The sequence below is a fragment of the Belonocnema kinseyi genome, chromosome 2, assembly GCF_010883055.1.
Source record: "Belonocnema kinseyi isolate 2016_QV_RU_SX_M_011 chromosome 2, B_treatae_v1, whole genome shotgun sequence".
Taxonomy (NCBI): Eukaryota; Metazoa; Arthropoda; class Insecta; order Hymenoptera; family Cynipidae; genus Belonocnema; species Belonocnema kinseyi.
The window spans coordinates 105,982,121-106,003,240 of NC_046658.1; the positions used below are offsets into that span (position 1 = coordinate 105,982,121).

At 29.8% G+C, this 21,120-nt stretch overlaps 1 protein-coding gene across 2 annotated transcripts in view; it reads left to right on the top strand.

The window, feature by feature from the left end:
• LOC117167390 (cholesterol 7-desaturase) overlaps positions 1 to 21,120 on the top strand; it is an 89,192-nt gene that overhangs the window by 51,518 nt on the left and 16,554 nt on the right. Inside the window, exon 2 of one of the 2 annotated variants that reach the window (XM_033352280.1) lies at positions 4,571 to 4,757. In XM_033352280.1, the coding sequence (XP_033208171.1) occupies positions 4,647 to 4,757 (111 nt within the window). In that variant the 5' untranslated portion in view covers positions 4,571 to 4,646. Of the gene's footprint in view, positions 1 to 4,245; positions 4,758 to 21,120 lie in introns of those variants that run through there. The other variant, XM_033352279.1, reaches the window with a different exon arrangement.

A 21,120-nucleotide genomic window follows, 5' to 3' on the forward strand; every position in this document is an offset into this window, starting at 1 on the left:
AAATCGCCAATTTCTTCAATTTCTTTCAAATGGGGAGCGAGATATAAATAGAAGACCACCGAAGTCTTCCGAGGCCTTCAGATCGGCAATCATCGTACAGCAAAATTCCGAAGTCGAATCGTGCATTTTCGGCTTACATACGAACTCACAGTGGTAATCATGCACCTTCTGTTTTGCGGCTCCCAAACGGTAGATATGGTGGGGGTATATTTCATCCACGACTGTCAAAGTTCATATGAACGTTCGGTACTTCAGAAACATAACTTAATATGTTCTGAACCGTAATTTTGCGATATCTCAAGGAAAAATCAACTAAGATTTTACGGTAAATAATTTTAGAAACTACGAATTAATATGCATCTCAAAACCTATCCAACCCGTCTTTGGATTCATTTTAATCGAATCTATCGATGCTTGAATAGCACTCTGCCTTCTCGTTCGGCAAAGATGACATTGCTGAATTGCCAAGGAGTACGTTGCAGCTCAAAATATCCAGAAATATCTGGATTATGTATATTGAATGTACACTTATAATACATAATTCATCGAGGAGCTATCCGCTCTGGCGTCAGGATCCTTTAATAGCCCTGATATCACGTTGATACCCCAACAGAGAGACCAAGATGCAACAAAAATAGAGGAAGTAATTTTTAAGCAAGAAAGATGAATTTTCTACACACAAAAAATTAATTTTTTACCATAAAAGATGATTTTTCAATCCAAAAGGATGAATATTTAACCAAACAGTTGAATTTTCAACAAAAACAGATGAATTTACCAAAACAGTTGAATTTTCAATAAAATAATTAAACTTTCAACAAAATAATTGAATAGAAGTAGCTGTATTTTAACTTAAAAAGAAGATTTTTTAACCTAGAAGGTTAATTTTGTACAAAAATACAAATTTTCTACAAAATACATGAATTTTTAAACAAACTGCAAATAGACACATTCGTACGAACCAGTTTTTCGGGTTCAGAGGGTCGCAAAACGTGGAAAAGATAATTTTTCATCATACCTCAATCGAAAATTCGACTTTCAATGCCTGTGGAGCGTTTCGAAAATCGAGTTTTCTACCCTAAACAAGAAAACTCGATTGTCGACCCGCTCCACAGGTATCTCAAATCGAATTTCGCTTATCGGTAAGATGAAAAATTGCATGCATGACTCGGGTCGAAGCAACGATTTCCCTTGTGTGATATCGTTGCCTTTCGACCCTCGTCACGCAATATACTATTTCAACCAGGAAATGGAATAGTTAAACTTTCAGTTAAAAAAATTAATATTTAACCAAGAATGAGAGAGACCAAGGGGTATCAAGGAAAAAGGAAGAAGCAAAAGTTGAATGTAGACGGATACGAAAGAGTAAGGAATACACACTCTGAGCCATTTCAGAGTGAATTGCGCCTCCTAATTCATCTTTACATGAATCCATCAGGCGCAAATGGACAGTCATAATAATAATAATTGAATGTTAAAAAAATAGGTGAAGTTTCAACCCCAAAAGATGGATTTTCAACGAAAAAAATTAGGCTTTTAACGAAACAGTTAAATTTAAAAACAAACTGTTGAACTTTCGAGCAGAAGTGACAAATTTTGTCGAAGAACCTTAAATTTTCAACAAAAATGTTCATTTTCAACCAAAAAGATTAATTTTTTCCCAAAAAAGGAATTTTCAACCAAATAGTTTAAATTTAACTGAAAAAAGGTAAGCTTTTTGCTTAAAATTGAATAGTTATATTTTAAATAAAAAAGATACTTTTCACAGAAATAAAAAAAATTCAATCTTTGAATTCAACAGTATTAATTTCGTACCTAAAAAGAAGAATTTTGAACAAAAGAGATGAGTTTCCAAGTTACAACGTTTAATGTTTTAGAAGACAGTTGAGCTTTTAAACCCGAAAAAATTAATTCTTTAACAGGAAATTTACTTTTTAATTTAGAAAAAAAAACTTAATGTTAAACGAAAAAAACGAATTCTCAGCCAGTTGAATATAACCACAAAAGACGAATTCTTGGGCTAATACGTGAATTTTCAAACAAATAGTTGTAATTTAAACTAGATAAGATAAATTTTCAATTAAAAATATCAATTTTCAACCAAAAATAAACAAGTTATATATTTAAATATAAAAAAATAAATTCTCAACCAAAGAAAAAAAAATAATTTTCAACAAAATACGAAAATTTCAAAAAAAAGTAACGAATTTTAAATAAAACTGAATTTCAAACAAGAGTGTCACATTAATTTTCAAACGAATAGTTAACTTTTCAACTAAAATGATGAATTCGCAGCTTAAAAAGAATTGAATTTCAAGCCAAAATCAGTTTAATTCAACAAAAAAATAAGAATTTTCATCAAAAAGGTTGAATTATCAAAGAAAAACTGATTCATTTGTTGACTTTTCAATTAGAAAGGATCAATTTCCATACAATAATCTATACTTTCAACCACTAATAAAAATGATATTTTCCTTTAAAAATATTAATTCTTAAACAAACTAAAATCAAAATTCATCAAAATAATTAAATTTTCAAATAAACAAATGAATTTTTAGCAAAAATTATGAATCTTAGAAAATTGAGTTTTAAACAAAAGAGATCAACAATTAACCACAAAAATCGAATTTGCGACCAAAAAAATGATTATCTGACTAAAAAAATTACTTTTCTTACAGAAAAGATGAATTTTCAACCGAAAATGAAACGAATCTTGACCAAGATAGTTTAATTTTGAAATAAAGAGATGAATTTTCAACAACAACAAAAATGAATTTTGAACAAAATAGTTCAACTGCCAACCGCAAGTATTTGGATTTTTGACCAAAAAAGATGACTTTTTAACAAAATCGTTGCTTTATCAATAAAATAATTAAATTATCAACCAAATTGTTGAATATTCACATAAAAAAATCATTTTTATCCAGAAATGAAATAATTAAGTTTTCAGTTCAAAAAATTAATTTCAAGTCAAAAATGAAATGAATTTTCGGAAAAATAGTTAGATTTTCCACCAAAAACATCTACTAAAATTAATTTTCATCAAATTAGTTCAACTTTCAACCAAACAGTTGCTTTTTGTATCACAAAACATGATTTTTCAACTAAATATTTGCATTTTCAACGATATAATTAAATTTTTAACCAAGCAGTTGATTTGTCAACAAACCGATGATTTTTTAGACAAGAAGATTAATTTTCTACCAAAAGGAAGTTTTTAACAAAATACATAAATTTTTAACGAAATTATAGAATTTTTAAACAAAAAAGAACAATTTTAAACCAAAAATGGAATATTTAAATTTTCAGTTAAGCAACTTAATTTGTCGCAAAAAGGGAAACGAGTTTTTGAACTAGTTTAATTCCAAATCAAAAACATTAAACTTAAAAAAAAGAATTTTTAATAAAGTATTTCAACTCTGGACTAAGTAGCGGGATTTCTTACCACAAAAGATATGTGGCTTTTTGTGAAAAGAGTTGAATTTTTTTACTTGGTTCTATTAATTCAGTTCACATTTAAGCAAGAAGACGAGAAAAGGGAAATTTTCTTGAAGGCATGTGTTAGCAGCTTTGTAAATTAATAAATAATTGACAGAGATTAATTTGTGCATTGTAAACTGACAAAAGACGGACAATCCCATCAGCTATTTATATCCAGCGCCCAAGAAAAGTAGCTCTGAATCATTGTACAAAGTATTATAAAGTAAATCATTGCAAAGTCGAGTCAAGGAAACTTTTCCATTCATGACGTTTAAACTTTGCATACTACACTCATACAAAAGAATACGCGAAGCGTGATACAAAATTCTTGTTATACATTATCAAAAATACACTAGTAAAAAGCGAAATTTCTGGACAAGTATAGGGTCAGAATGGAGTTGATTTCACTCCGCTGGAGTTGAATTAATTCCATTCTGATCCTAAAGTTGTCCATTAATTCATCCTTTTTTAACAGTGTATTTGGCAGTATCGATAACCAAACTTTGGCAAGTTTCTCGAACCGATTTCGAATCTTCTAATGCTTAGCGTATGTAAATATGAACATCAACCAGTATATAGTCTACCTGGATTGTGAGAAGCAAATGGATGGACATACAAATGGAGATGATTGATAAGGGTATAAAGAGGAGAGACGCGAAGGGGAAGTATCAGAGAACGAACGAAGATCGGTCAAATCCATATACACATATACACATATTGTATATTTGTATTCGTGTTCTGGGCATGCATAATGACATCTACGGTAAACGCGTGGCGAGTTCGAAAAGGAATAATACATTTCGATGGGGCCTGAGACACGGCAGAGTGTAGTCATAGGGTACTGGTCAACGTATATAAGGTCATCGAGACCAAGATACCGCTTCAGTTAGATGAAAACCCTGATAGATGTTGTGTCATTTTTTACGGTCCTAAAATTCCCAAACAGTGACTCTTCCACAGTGTGCCGGCTTCTCTAGATAGATTTTCCAACCCATAGTTTTACAAAACGCGCCTCACAATTCTCCAGTGCTACACCTAATATTCGAATGGTTCTTTATCTTTGTGATTGCCAACGTGATTTGAACCGCAGGTTGCCGGATCTTCAAGACGAGCAGCGATCCGCCGCAGTAGGATAAGCCATCCGCAGGAAATTACGAGGCTATAAAATGATCCTTTGGTGGATTGAAACCACCCTCTCTGCCCTGCTGATCGTAACAACTATAATGGTCTTCATCCTAGTTTACCTCGCATTATTCTTTAAAGTCAACTGGGTCAGAGTAAGTACTTTATGCAACATACGATACTAAGCTTTTTACACTTCTTGCATCAGAATTCCCGAATTTTAAACCAACAACTCTCTCTTTCAATCAAAATTTCCCAAACAAAAAACTTTTGTTCCAGTTATGCTCTATTAAATAAGAGGATAGTACCTCAAGTCTTAATAAAAAGTTTCCCCGTTTTTTAAAACTGATCTTTCAATTATTCACTTGAAAATGTGTGCAGTCCGTAAGCCCGAATTCATTCCAAAGCAGGCACTCGATGCTCCAGTCAAAGAATAATTTGCCCCTGAAATATGTTCTTTTTCAAATGGAATAAGACGAAGCGTATCTGCCGATTTGACTAATTTTATTTTTTTTACAAAGTTATGCACGCCCACCTTGAACCAGCTTTCACTGAAAAGAAACTTGCCTATCTTGGTTTTTTGCTGATTTTTTTTTAGGGACACTTCCCGAATATTTCAAGCTGAAGGTGAGAAAAATCGTTCGGTGATTTTAAAAATATTTTATCTTTTAACTTTTTAAGTATTGTCCATTTTCAATCTTGGCTTTAGCATTTCAATCTTTGTTCTAAAGTCTTAAACCCAGAAAAAAGTTTTCTTGAATCAAAGAAACTTTCTTTAAATCAAAGAAATTCTGGTATTGATAAACGGTCAAAGAAACATTCTTTTGATTTAAAGAAATTTTTTGTTAATTTTTTTAGTCGATTTAAAAAAATATTTCGCTAATTTAAACGGAAAATTTCTTTGAATTTTAAAAATATTTTTTTCCTTAAAAACAAATATTTCTTTAAATTAATAAAATATTAGATTGCTTTAAATGAAAAGTTTTTTTAAATTAAAGAAATACAATTTTTTATTTGACCTTTACATTGCTTTAAATCAAATAACCGAATGGTTGAAAAAAGAGAACAGGTTACTTTAAAATGAATACACAATTTCTTTAAAACCAATAATGAATTATAAATAAATTAGCTTCTTTATAAAAGAAATAAGTCCCATCTAATTTAAAACTGTAATAAGTTTAATTAAATACAAGAGAAAAGCAGAAAACATTTCGATTTTCTTTACATTGGAATATTTTTTCAATAATCGGATTCGACAACTCGAGTTTCAAGAAACTTGCATGCTCTATTTATTCATCTGAGAAAAAAAGTTTATTTTAATATTTTTTGTGTGTAAATGAAGTTTATTCTTTTTTAATTTACAATTCTTCACGCAAATTTAAGGTAAAAATATCAATTGTGACGAAATTGCGCTCAGAAGTAAAAAAAATTTACATAAAAGCGAGGTTAGGTCGGGCAGTATAAAAGTATGTATTCACATGATAGAAATCTACTATGCATTCTACAAATCCCTACGATCCCTACGATACAGGAATGTCGTACACTTCTTTATCACAAATTTTAACAATTTAAATTATTACCAAGAGCTGTCCGCCTCTGCATCCTCACAAAAATTTGACAACACGTGTTCCGAAAGACGCGGTAACGTAAAATAATCAAACTTTTGTTCTGTGCAATGTCGTGGCACATTAGTAATGTGGATTAAGAAAATCTTTCTTTGATTGAAAGAAATAATTTTCTTATTTCAAATGACCGACTCTAAAGAAATTATTTCCCATAATAATAGAACCTAGTCAAAAAAATGTTGTTTTTTTTTAATTTAATAAGAGCTTTTTTCTGGGTGTACAGTTTTATTTGTATAATCCCTTCAGTTTTGCGTCCAAAAAAAAAGCCTCCAATTTTTTTTTTTATTTTTTCAGAAAATTTAGTCAACTTTAGCTTAATAAAGAAAAATCTTCCTAATAGGATTCACTACAAATGAGAGATTAAAAAATATGAAATTTCTTACCAAATTTTCATCCTAAAGATTTTAAAAGGCTATCTAACGATTTTTCTCACTTTTGGCTTCTGCAGTGCAAATTAGGCCTAGCTGGGTGCGTATGAGTATTTGAATTTCAAAAACTGAAAACGCTGAATAATAACAAAATGGCGCATTGTGTTAAAAGTTTGATATTTTTTAAGTTAATATACGTATTCATATTTCTATTTCTGATTCTAATAGCATTTCTTTGGCCTCTTTCGAAATCCTGCGGAAAGTGTTTTAAAAGCCGAAAATAACGAAAGAAATCTCATAAATAACGTGAAATAAAAAAAAATGTCAAAAGACATTTTTCTATTTTGTTTATTTCTTTTACTTCGCATTTTGTGTCATTTTGACAAAAAAAACGTTAATTTTCGTTTTTCATACCAAGAAAAACGCTCTCTACTAATTACATTAGGATAAATCTAATGTTGCCAATTTTGGACTTTTTAAAAATTTTCCTCCGAATTTCAAAAGAGGACGAGAAATTCGATCAAAATCAGGAAAAAAATCAAAAGGGGCAGATACCTGTATTAGCTTCAAAAGTAATCTTAGCGAAAGTTTTGACCCGTTTTTTAATAATCTGCTTTATCGACTGTTTAATTTAAATACTCATAACTTTGTCCAAAAATTCGTTTAGTCTTTTAAAGAACAACATATTTAAGTGGAAAATGATTATGTGACTTGAGAATGGACTGCCTATCCGATTTGAAATTAATTAGGTTATAATAACTTATAATCAATATTTAGAATAAGCATTCCAGCTTGGATAAATTCTTAAATTTAAGCAGCTATAATTGTAAAAATTAATTGTAAAAATTTGTATTTGAAACACTTCGAGTTAAGCAAATTAGTTATTAAATTAGTTAGCAAATTTCGAGTCTGTAAATTTGCATCACTGAATAACATTTAATTTATAAAACATTTTTTATCATGCAAAAATCTGAAAGGGTTTTAAATTAAAGAAATAAATTTAATTGTTTCAATGTGATATCCAGTGATATTTAAAGAGATTACGTCTTTTGAATAACAATGTGTAAAATTTCCGTTAAAAAAAATCACTTCAATCTTTTCACTTTTTTCCATCTTAAAAAACGCACTCATATTTTTTCTATATCTTCAATTCCTCATGCAACATTTTCTTTGAAATTGAAACTCTGAACTTAAAAACTTCTGAGAAAGCTGAAATTTTGAACGCTAAAATGAACGAAATATTCTTTTTTAACATAAATTGGCCTCGAAAAACATAGTTCTGATTACCAATATCGTAAAGCAATAAAACTTTTTTGTAAAACTAAAATATTCTATAAAAAAAAACCCAAGAATTTAAATGTAAATTCAGTTTATAAAGCATATATTAAACAAAACTGATGTAAGAAAATTGTAAATTCCAGCAATTTAACACTTACAAATTTATAAAAAATTGTAGTTTCCATTTTTCCACCAACATACGTTACACCTTTTTGTTAACCCCGAGAGCACAAAAGTTTCGCTCAACATTCCTGGAACATTCTAATGGAATGTTCAGAAAATTTCGAAAAATATTCCAGGAAGGTTCCTGGAAGTAGGTAAACGTCCGCGTATCAGAGGACTTTCTCAATGAAGAAACTGTTGTGTTATCCGAGAAGGAATGAAAAATTCCGTAAAATTAATTTTTTTTCTCAGTCTTTCAGCAGATACGATTATTAAATCCAAACTTTCCAATAACTTTTTTACAAAATCTGTAACTATATTGATCGTGAAGCTAGGATAATGTTTGAATGCGAGTTTGTTATTAGATTGTACTATTTTTCTAAAAATATAAAAAAATTTAATATCATAATTTCTTTCAATAAAAAAAATTAATTTTAATGTGAAGAAATTAATAATAATCTCAAATTCCTTAAATAATTTCAAGTTTTATTCAGAGATAGTCTAAGATGATTGAACTTAAATTAAAATGTATGAGTCTGTGTGGCACTTGTACTTGCATAACCTTACGCAACATTAGAATATTCTAATCAACTCTGATAAATTCTCGGATAAACAGCGAGCCTCGACTTACTACAGGATACAATTTGTAATACAATTTGCAAATTCAGATTCTTGGGGATCGTTTTTCGTAAATATTGAGTGCAAAAGCCTTTAATACAAAATGAATACCTATCATTCTATAAAAAATTCTTTCATATGATTTTTACTCATTTTCCAATGACTAATAATGTCTAATAACCTGACATTGCAAATTCCTAAGAAAATGTCAAATATTCCAAATTTTTTCGTTAAAAATGTCCACATCATCTGGCATACATTAAATTCTGCAAGAAACCAGCAGTTTTCATCAACACTTATGGTAGTTGACGTGCCAAACATAAGGTCTTAAAAAAAATTGTCTATGATTTTAGTAATTTCAATCATATTTTATGCTATGTTTTACGAGAGAAAAAATATGATTTTCATGAAAAGTTTAAAACTTAAAAAAGATAAGCATTCGAACAATATTTTTTGTAATTAAATTTTTTATTACTGTCGCTTCTTACCTTCACTTCTTATTAAATATTGTTAAAAATGTTTGCGCAAATTTGCATAAATTTTTCAGGGTCATCGAAATTTAAAAGTTCTAACTCTTAAAACTGTTTTTCTTTTAAATTCAAAATAATAACAACTGAACTGTAAATTTAAGCACTGAATTGATTCAAAAATTTCTATTACGAAAGTTTAATAATTTGCTCGTATAAAATGGAAGCTTTTAACACTTTCCAATTAGACATTTATGGTTTAAAAAAATAAATCATCGCTTTTATATCCAATGCTTCAAATTAAAAATAATCCTCTCTTTTAACTCACTTTAATAAAAATGTTAAAAATATAACACAAATATAATTCAGTATAAATTGGCCTTTCGCTTTCAGTCATTTCGATTTTCTCTAAGTCATTTCGATAAAAATCTTTTTTTTTAATGTACTTCCAATCCAGGAAAAATCAAGACCAAAATTTCTTCCCTTCTAACTCGATAAAAATCTTAAGAATAAAAAATTACCCTTTTCCAAATCAGAAAAAATCGCCACTTAAGCTCATTAAGTTTTTTTCCAAAAAATGGCCTTTCCCAAGTCGTTTCAAATAAATAATTATTAATTTGTTACTTATACATCAGAATTCAACACTTTTACTTTCAAATTAATTTCTTGTAAATGGAACAACTAAAATTTTAACGTTTATAGTTTAAATTTGACATTAAAATTTTAACGACATAAGGCTTTCATTTCCAAACAATTCATTTTAGCATTGTTGGTATAAATATTTTATTTACGTTTGCTCGTATTAAATATAGGATTTTAAATTGAATAAAATAATGAAATGAATAAATAATCCAATGGATAGAGTTTATAAAAATTTAATCGGATGCGTACATTTTTTCAACAAAACATTGCATTCAACAAACAAATACTTCATCTACTAAAATATTTGGTTACGAGAACCAGATACTTTGTTGTTTATATTTCTGAATGTGTTTAATTTTAAATATATTCAGAATCGTCTTGTAAAATCAATTATAGTTCAATTTTCCATTCTGGAACTAGGGTTCTATCTAAATAAACGCTTTTAATTTTTAGATGTTTAAGAGTTGAAAACTGAATTTGAAAATTCTTCAAATTAAAAATATGCGCTTAAAAATGAAGATCTAAAATATAAAATTGTTGTAACTAAACTATGTTAGAATAAAACATTTTGAAACTGAATTATGTAAGATTTTAAAAAGTTAAAAATTGAAGTTAGCATTTTAATAAAGCTGAAATCGAACTTATTTTAAATTTCATCATATCATGCGATAAGAAATTTTTGTTGTTTCAAGTGATTAAAGAGAATTTTCTACTACAAATGTATAAAATCCCGGTCTCAAAAAATTTCTGGTCATTTCCCGATATACCGGTCCCGTGGCTACCCAGTAAAATAAACTTTTTTATTAATAATAAATAATTAATACAAATTCAATACATTTATGATATCAAATGAGTATCAAACATTCCAGCAGATAAATAAGCATTCATTATGTAAATAAGAAAATAAATGGTACATTTATATGTGTTTTAAGTCCGCACCCAGTATTTAAAAAGAATGTTGAAGGTGATTCATCTGAATAACTAAATCCGTGCTCTTATTACCTATGTTTCTAGGACTTGGCCACATCACGACGAGACGTTAGACACGTATTCCAGAAATATTGCAATATTATGGACTAGAAAAATAGTTTAAATATTGCACATATTTAGTATAAAGTTTCTCTATTAATAAATGTATATATCATCAACTTCGCTCTGATAGTATATGCAGAACAACAATACATATAAACATAATAAAAACGAATCTTAATAATAATCAAATAAATGGATGACCCGCACCAGAAAAATAAATTTTTTAATTGAAGAACGTATGTGCTTAATTTAAATTTTAAAAAATTTTATAATCAAATAAAAGGTTGTGAATCAAAGAAGTGCTATTTAATTAAAAATGCATTCCTTCGATTCGATGGATTATTTCTTCGATTGTTAATAAACTTGACCATCATAAAAACGAAATTAAGTCTTTACGTATTCATTATATTTGTATTTTAATTCGTGCTGCATTCGACTGAGACGATACCAGAATCGATCGATAATTTACTTAATATTGGTTTGCCATACGATACTAGTAATATTGTCTCGTTTTATACGCAGGTGCGGATTCCTGTCGTCGGAGAATTTTGCACACATTATAGAGAGCTATGGCTAATTAAATTGACAAATTACTAACCAATTTTATTGTTTCTTATTAGCAGTCAAATACTCGAATATAAATATTTCAAAGTGGCCTCTACAAACAAAACAACATTTCTAAACATTTGCCGGTTATCAAACATTGTACCAAGACATACGAATTACAAATTAAAATTACAAATTTAAAGTACATTTAAAATTAAAATTAAATTCATTTTAATTAATTAATAATAGAAACAATATTATCAGACTTTTTAGAACTTAGAGTTATTTTTCCTCGTCTGAAGAAAGCCGAGCTTATTCCCTTTAAATATCTTCAAGTCACAAAATGGACATATTGTTATTTATTTGTAAAAAATACCCAATTTTTGTGAGATTTCTGAGGACTTCCGTAATTCTTAGGGATTTGAAAGACTTTCAATAAGATATTTTAATAAATTGTCCTGAACTTCAAAGAATTTCATAAGACTTCATATATTTTAAGATATTTAAAGGAATTATTTTAATGTATATGAAATTTCATTTAATTTCATGGGATTTCAACGGATTTGATATTTTAATTGATTTCAAGGAATTTATTTACATAAATTCAGGGACTTCAAAGGATTTCAGAAATTTGAAAAGATTTTCAAACATTTTGAATAGATTTTAAAAACTTTTAAGGATTTCTCAGGGATTTAAAGGGTATTTTAAAAGATCCCTAAGAATTTCCCAGCACCTAAAAAGTTTCAAGACATTTAAAAAGATTTTAAAGTATTTTAAACATTGTAGGATATTTCCAAGAATTCCAATGAATTTTCAAGAGATTAAAAAATATGTGAAGGAATTTCTAAGGATTTTAATGATTTTAAGTCATTCATAAAATGGTACGCGGTTTTCAAGAATTTCCTAGAATTTCAGAAGATTTAGAAGGAATTTATAAGAACTATAAGGTTTTAGGATATTGAAAAAGACGCCAGGAAAATGTTAAAGGATTTTAACGGATTTAATAATATTTTCGAAGATTTTAGTGATTTTAAGGGATTTTGAAAGCTCGCAAATTATTTCAAAAAATTATCGGGGATTCCAAGAAGTAGCATACGATTTTATAGAATTTCACGGATTTTCCCAAGAATTTTATTGGATTTCAACGGACTGTAAAGATTTGAAGTGATTTTATAATATTCCAAGGGCTATAAAAGGGAATTTCATAATATTGAGGGAATAAAAAAAGGATTTCCAGAATTAAAGGTTTTTTTATTTAATTTATTTTTATATTTTAAGGACTACTTTTTTATTCTCTGTAAATATGAATCAGTGAAAAATTCACTGGTTTACCTTAATTAAATACAATCTTGAAAGTAAAATAATATGCGAGGTTATTTGTAATTTAATAGCATCGAAACTTTTCACCTTTCTTAATATTTGATCATACTTATGGATTTTAAGTTTTCACTATTTTTATTTGATGGAATCTACTAAAATATCATTTTATTATGGCTTCTAAATTGACATGGTGCACGGCTGCCAACTCTCAAAAGTGTTTATTTTACTGAAGGAAAAGTAACTTTTCACTGACAATCAGTGACATTTCACTGATTCAGATTTAGAGAGTAATTAATATCAAAAGAAAAAAAAACTACTTAAGTTCAAATTTAATGCACGTAAAAATTTTTAAATTCTAAAAAAACATTAACTACTGTACATTTGGGTTTAGTTTGATCTGGTTAAAAACCTAGCGTAACAAACTGAATATTAACAAATTAGTAACGTTCATGATTGAGCATTCAAAAATTAAGAAACTTCGAAAAAATAATTGCGAAATGCATATTCAAAATAATATTTTTTTATTAAAACGACAGAAATGTTCAACATGAAAAAATTATTAAAATGCGTATTATTATATGGCATTAAATGGCACTCAAATTGATTGGATTGGTTCAACTATTCTTGAGGCCTTGACAATTATATGAAGTTTATAAAAATATATAAACTTGAAAAGCAATTATAAAGCATTTCCATGCATGCGGAACGGCTTCATGTTACAAAATAAAAATCGAACAAGATTTCAAAACTGATGTATGGTATAATAAACTATAAAAATTTATATAATTTTTCTCAATTTTTCCATGAAAAAGCAAAAAAGTTAAGAGATATAAAAAAAATCCCGGTTGGTTGGGATAATCGCCGGTTTCGCCGCCATGTAAACCGCGCCTGGTTATTGGATCGAGATTCTTAAGGGGATTTATTAGGGTTATAAAAAGGAATGTAAGATTCTGTCCGCAATTTTGAATATTTTTGTCTGATTCCTTGCATACGTCATCTAAATACAGGTCGGCTTCTGAATAGGCGACTGGGGAGGAAGCGTTTTCGCGAGTTGAACTCCCTCCACCACAAGATTCAGTCGAAACATCTGATTTAAAGGAATTGCTGCTTTCTTCATTATACGAAGTATTTTGGCTTAAAAAAGATTCTTCTATTGAGATACAAATCAAGTCATATCGGTACAAATTGATACAGATCAAAAGTGTATACGTAGGAAAGTTTCAATTGATATACTGTAATATAATTAATATAATTAATTAATTAATAATTATTATAATTTATACGGATTGTATTGATAATCGGTTAAAATTAGACTAAAAAAGTTATAAAAACATGTAACATCCATATCAATACACTTCACTGAAACAAAACAAACCAAATGATCGCACAACTCGCGCAGTCGCCTATTCAGAGTAAATGCCGACGATACCTTATTATATGTGCCTCTAGAAAAGTTGCAGATGGTCATTGATACTTTTAACATTTTTCATCCAAAACTTCAATTTACTCATGAAATAGAACAGGATAATAGAATCAGTTTTTTGGACAATTAAGTGATTAAGGGTTGGGATGGTAATATTATAACCAATTTGTATAGAAAAAGTACATATTCAGATAGAATTTTCAATTTCCTTTCTGCTCATCTCTTTCAAAACAAAATTGCAGCAATCAAAAATTTAGTTGACGGAGCTCTAGGTTTGTCCCATTTTTCATTTCACACAATAAATTCGAATATTGTTAGGAGTATCCTTTTTCTGAATCATTATCCACAAAAGTTAATTGAGAAGCATATTGCAAGTAGAGTTCAACAAATCAAAAACAAACAGAGTAATAATTTTCTTGCAGATAATCAGAAATCAGAAAGAGATAAAGGAATATAGTTCGTTTAATACATTTGCTCTTCCATTTTTTGGACCTAAAACTATTAAACTTATGTTAAAAAAGTTTAAATTCATACTATTTTCCGGATACCATTTAAAATGGATTCAGTGATAAAGTTTTGCAAAGATCCTTTAGATGATTTTGAAAAGGGTGGTGTCATCTATAAGATCATTTGCAGCATCTGTAAGATTAATTACGTGGGACAGACTGGAAGACTTCTTAGTACTAGGATAAAGGAACACAAAAGTGATATTCGTTTGGGACGCTGTTACAAGAGTGTTCTTGCTAGACAAACAAATGAATTTATTGATGTTGACCATGAATTTGACTGGGATAATGTTCAAATTTTGCATAGTGAAAGTAATGAGAGAAAGAGGGAATTCATGGAAATGGTTTATATTAAAAAACAAAAAAGTTATCTATTAATTTAAAAACCGATTTGGATAAGTTGAACAAAAGTTATGCTAATATGATTGATTACATTTAACGAGGCTGTTTCATGAATTCTGTTTTTCTTTTACGTTCTCTATTTCTGATGTAAATGTGTCAGATTTTTATATTGTCTTTACAACAGATTGGCCTGCTGACCCTCATTCGATTCTCAGGTATCATAGAGAGAGCACCTGTTCGTGGGTGCTCTCAATTTCTACTTTTTACATTTTTCTTGCCTTGATAAGGGTATTGTACGAGTACCGAAACGTTGGTAATGAATTTTTTTTTATTTTGCATGTTATTTTATTGTAATTTGATGAAAATAAAAATAAAAAATACAAAAGGAAGAAAAAAAGAAGGAAGGGGATGTGGATGACTGCCTTCTCATTTTTCTTTCCTCTTTTTCATTTTTGTCAGAAATTTGTATTTTTTTTTATTTTTACTGATTACAATAGGATTTTTTGCTTGTTCGTTGTGGTCCAAATTTGTTCGTTGGATTCGTGTTTTTTCAACAGGAGTTTGCACCAATTTGATTATTGGACGTGAAATAGGATTTTTAATTTGGATTTTAGTATAATGTAAATTTCTTATGATCAATAAAAATGTTGAATCTTGCATTATGTATATTTTACACTATTTAACTTATTTTACATTCACGTCAGATAAGATATTAGATTTATGTATAATTTGCTCAAATTTGTTGAAAATTTTGCTAAATCTGAGGCTTGTTAGTGTGCCAGGACGATAACTTTCGAAAGAATTGAGTGATTGGATTGGCAATTAGTATATTCTTTTACTGTCCTAAACTGAAGGTCAAATTGGTTAGCCAGCTATTTTGGATAAAAATGCAAAAAGTGAGCGTATTTTGAAAATTTTTGAGACCACTTTTTTTATGATTTAAAAATTCTATGTACGGCTGTTCATAGAACTCAAAAAGAAGCACAATCTATCTGAATGTCTTTTTCCGATAACCAAAAAATTACCAGAGTTACAACATTTACAGAATTAAAAAAAAATGAAGATACAAATTTTAAGCTAAATAGCGCACGATATAAAAAAAGTCAAGAGGAGAAAAAGGTTGCATTTGGAACACACTACAAAATTGTCATAACAGTTTTTTTATCTACAAATTTGCTATTAATCACTTTTAGATAGGATGCTTAGTTTTTGCTCTATTTATAAAAAACAGCTTTAAAACTAAATAAATTAAATTTGTTGACAAACGACAAAAGCTACGAAAAAAATAAGCAAACCAAATTTGGGCACTCAAAACAGAGCTACAAATTTGAAACGAATATATGTTTAGATAGGATGTGTACACGGAGCGACCGCGGCAAGAGCTACCACTGCTTTCGACACGAGCGATTAGTGTCAAAATAAATTTTTTTTGAATGGCAAGAACCACAGTTGTCAACACACTGACCGCTCGATAATTCCTACGAGCCGCTCGTGCTAATGGCAACAGCCGCGCGAACTTGGTAACTGTTGCGCTTAGACCGGCCAGTTCTTGGGATTGACAACAATCTCTCGTGTTAATATTCAAAAGCGCGTAGTGTCAAATAGCTCTAACGTTAAATGACAATCGCGCTTGTCGCTCGACTCATTCGCCACAATACCGAATGCTGAAAGTATTAAGGGAAAACGGGACATGATCAAATGTAGTTTTATCATTTAACCGGAAATTTAGAAAAGAGACATTTGTACAACTTTTTAGAACTGTAAGAGACTTTTCGAATTAAATTTTTAGATTTTTGTTTTTCATATTAAAATTCAACTTTAAATGACTTTTTTAGTGAACGAACTCATAAAGTGCTCTCAGATCATTTTAATTTTCGCAATACAATCTAAAGAAAATATTTTTGAACAGAACTTTCGAATTAGAATTGGACTTTTTACTAGCGGGAATATAAAATTAAAAGTCATAAAAGTACATGAAGATGGGGTTTGAACTTTAAAAAATTTGTTTCTTAAAGGGCGAAAGTAGAATGTCTCATAATTCTTTACATTTATCAAATGTATTATCAGCGCATAAATATTATCATTGTTTTAACCATAAAAAAAGTAAAAAGATTTTTGAGATTAAATGTGATGAAAAATTATATACTCTGATGTTATAAACAATTACGATGTGCATATGCAGGTTCATTCATCTCGATCAGCTCATATGCTGCTCATAGCACAGTTGGTATATTGCGGCGAATGAGTCGAGCGATAAGCGCGGATGTCACTAAACATTAGAGCTATTTGACATCACGCGCTATTAAAAATTAACACGAGAGATTGTTGCCAATCCCAAGAACGGGCCGTGCAAAGCGCAAACTTACCAAGCTCGCGCTGCTGTTGCCATTAGCACGAGCGGCTCGTGTGAATTCACGAGCGGGCAGTGTCTTGGCAACTGTGGCTAGCACTATGAATAAAAAATTTATTTTAACACTAACCGCTCGTGCCAGAGTTTCTCCGTGTAGTTTTGGTTTTAATCATGAAAATAGCATTGAAAATAAGAAAATTCAATCATTTATATTGATTGAAATGATACACCTTTCAGGGTAGCTAAGAGTAAAATTTAATGCAAAATAAGGAACAAATATTAAAGTAATCATGATAAATTAAATTTGTACTTTATTTTGCAATATCTGAATAAGCAATCCCAGACCAAGGTATAGAAATAAGTATAATATACATCTGACATAATAGTCTTGCATTATGTACAAAAATTCGCATTTTAGACAAACTCGAGTACGAAGCACGAGATACTAGATAAGAACGTTATCGTTGAAGCCCTAATAGCTTTAACGAAAGAGAATTCACAATGACCGAATTACTGTTTTCGATGTTTTGACCTAGAACTTTAAAGGGTCTATGCCAAAATTTGGGGAAAGTACAGAGAACCAACGCGCAGCACGACGCAAATAAATTATCGAGCGCGAAGCACGAGAACAGAAAGTTGCACACCTTAGGCACACTCAAATTTGCGAGATAAGTAAGTCACGCGCAATGAGAATGTGCTTGCGCAACGGGGAGATGTTTTGTACAATCTTTTTAAAATTACTGTCATTTTGAATTCAAACAATAATTTCTTTAATTTTAAAAATTAAAAGATGTTTTCTTTGATCAAAATATTCGATTGTCGTATTTTTAATAAATAAATAAAATTTATTAAAAAATTCTCTTCTTTAATATCTCTCTATGGAAGTACGGAATAGACCTCTGCAGTTTTTTTTATTTACTATTGCATTAGTTTATTATTATAATCAATTTACATTTTCCACGTTTTAATACTTTTATTTCTAAAATCAATTCTTTCACACTTGATCATTTTTTTCTACACATATAAAAATTATTTCTTGTTCATTTTTTTCTATTTTCTATTTCTATTTTCTCCCATCTTGTATTTATTCGCGATTCAATCAAGTTACATTTGTTGTTAACATTAATAATTTTTACATTCAAAGAATCCCATAAAATTAATCATTTAGTAAAGAAAGGTTAAAAATTTGACATAGTTTATCATTAAAAAATAAAATGATGTACACAAAATGGAGATTAAAACTTACGCATCTCTTAAAAACCGAAATTACATTTCATTTGGAAAGTTTCGAAATATATTAGATATCTAATAAAATTGTTGATTGAAATTTCTTAATCTTTTAAAAAATAGTTTGTTCTATTTTTTGAAAATTTTCAAAATGCTGAAAAGAATATCCCTAAGTTTTTAAACTTTCATCGAAATTAAAAATACCATTAGGATAATTTGCATGTATTTTTATCACGTACCAGAAACTTTGACAAACATTTACAAAACTTTAAATAAAATCTTGTTTCAACTTTGGAAAATACACTAAACTCTCGCGTTCAGGCACCTCGTTCTCAGCCTTCCTTGAACTGCTGTTTCCCACAGTTTCTCAGGGGAGCAGAGCAAGAGCGGTTGCGACATTATATAAATAGATATATATTCCAATGATAAACGATTCGGGCGGCCCTCACTGTTTACGTTTCGCTCCTGGACTGAAAGCGAGAGTTTGGTGTAGTCCAAATTTTTATATTCTGGTCGGAAATATTTGGATAACGAAATAATGACAAATTACAGTATCAATTACAGAAAAATATAAATTTCAAAGATTTACTACAGAAAAAAAATTAGTTGAACAAAACATAGGAATTAGTTGCAAAATAAGGCCGTAAAATCTAAATAAAGTAGATATTTAATAATAAGCGACAGATGTAGCCATATTAAAAAAATGTAGAGCTTTCTACCACTTTTTAAGAAAAAGTTACAAGCACAAATAATTATCAGTTACTGCAACAATTGGTAATAGCTTGAAACAAAGATCAAGCTCGCTGAAAATTCGATTCAACGTAAGAAAATTATGTTTCAATGAGTTACCAGGAAAAAATCATTCAAATAAAATGAAGTTATTCGAACAACAGTAAATTTGTTACCAAATGCTTTGAAACATTTCAGTGGTCAAATACAAATATTTGGTGGCAAAATCTGTAGACAGACGTCATACGCGAATTTGGCACAAAATTGTCAATTTCACTCTTTTAGGGCATTTTGGGATTGCGTACGGGGGGGGGGGGGGGGGGGGGGGGGGGGGGGGGGGGGGGGGGGGGGCGAATTGATAGATGTGTAGCGAAAATTATTCGTTGGAAACTCTGCAACAACCCACATCTTAATATTAACCAATTTGGCTTATGATTTTTTTACAAAACAATTGAATTTCATCTAAACAATATGATTATTTAACAAAAAAAAGTTTATTTTCCACCCAATAGTTGAATAAAGTTCCGAAAAGAGCTTACCTCCGATTACTTCTAAACTTTGTATACCTATGTATTTTGACGCGCTGATCGCGAATATGATAGTTAAATACCCGCAAATATGATTTTCATGGTGAAAACTATGAAAAACTCGTAAAAATCATGTTTTTTTATGTTTATCTTAGTGAATAATGAAAATTTATCAAGAAGCTTTAAATCAAAGTTGTAGATCCTTTGAAAATACATATTTTATGTTGAATATGTTTTTACCTTAAGACTGATGGTTTTCGACAAAATAGACGATAAATATGAAAAATCACAGATATACTGCAAAAGGTTTAGCGGTGCGACTTAAATTGTATGAAAAATTCCTGGAAGGCTGGATGGACGTTAAATATTGAATAAAGTTTTTTGAGGCATATTCCGCTTTTTTGGTGTTGAAAAAACTTTTTTTTTGATCATCAAAAAATTTTTTTATCATAACAAATATTGTGCCGACATGTTTCAACCTGAATTTCAGGTCCTTTTCAAGGCTTATTCTGAAAGGAAATACATACGTTAAGAAATAATATAGAAACCATTTAATTAGTATGTGCTAATTAGTCGTTGATGTTTACTTAGTATGGAGATAAAAGAAAAATCGCTGAAGACTACGTTGAAATTGCTATTAATTTTTTTTTTTGTTATCATCGCTTTTGTTAAGATATATTTTATTTTTTATATACATAAAAAAGAGGAGTTAAATGACGCATGTATTTCCTTTTAGAATAAGCCTTGAAAAGGACCTTAAAATCCGGTTGAAACATGTCGGCACAACATTTTTTATGATAAACAAATTTTTTTACAATAAAAAAAGGTTTTTTGATCACCAAAAAAGCGGAATAGGCCTCAAAAAACTTTATTTATCACTTACCGCAAAAATACATACAATTAAATATTGAAAATCGCAGAAATACTGAACATAAAAAATTCTTGGAAGGTTGAGTCTTAATTCTGTGACCAGTCAGAGGCGTGCCTTCCCGCCCCGATGAGACGCTGGAAAAGGAGTCGTGTGTGACCTAAGTTTTTTCTGGGACCAGTCACAGGGGTGCCATCCCGCCCCTCATGACACGTTGGAAAGGAGGGCGTGCCTGACCTAAGTTATTTTTGTGGCCAGTTATTGGGATGCCTCCCCGCCCCCCAGGACACATTGGAAAAGGTGTCGTCTCTGACCTAAGTTTCTTCTGAGACCAGTCACAGGAACGCCTTTCTGCCCCCCTCCCCTACCCATGACACTTTGTAAAGGGGGTCGTGTCTGACCTAAGTTATTTTCGTGACCTGTCATTGGGATGCCTTCCCGCTCCCCATGACACGTTGAAAAAGGGGTCATGCGTGACCTAAGTTTTT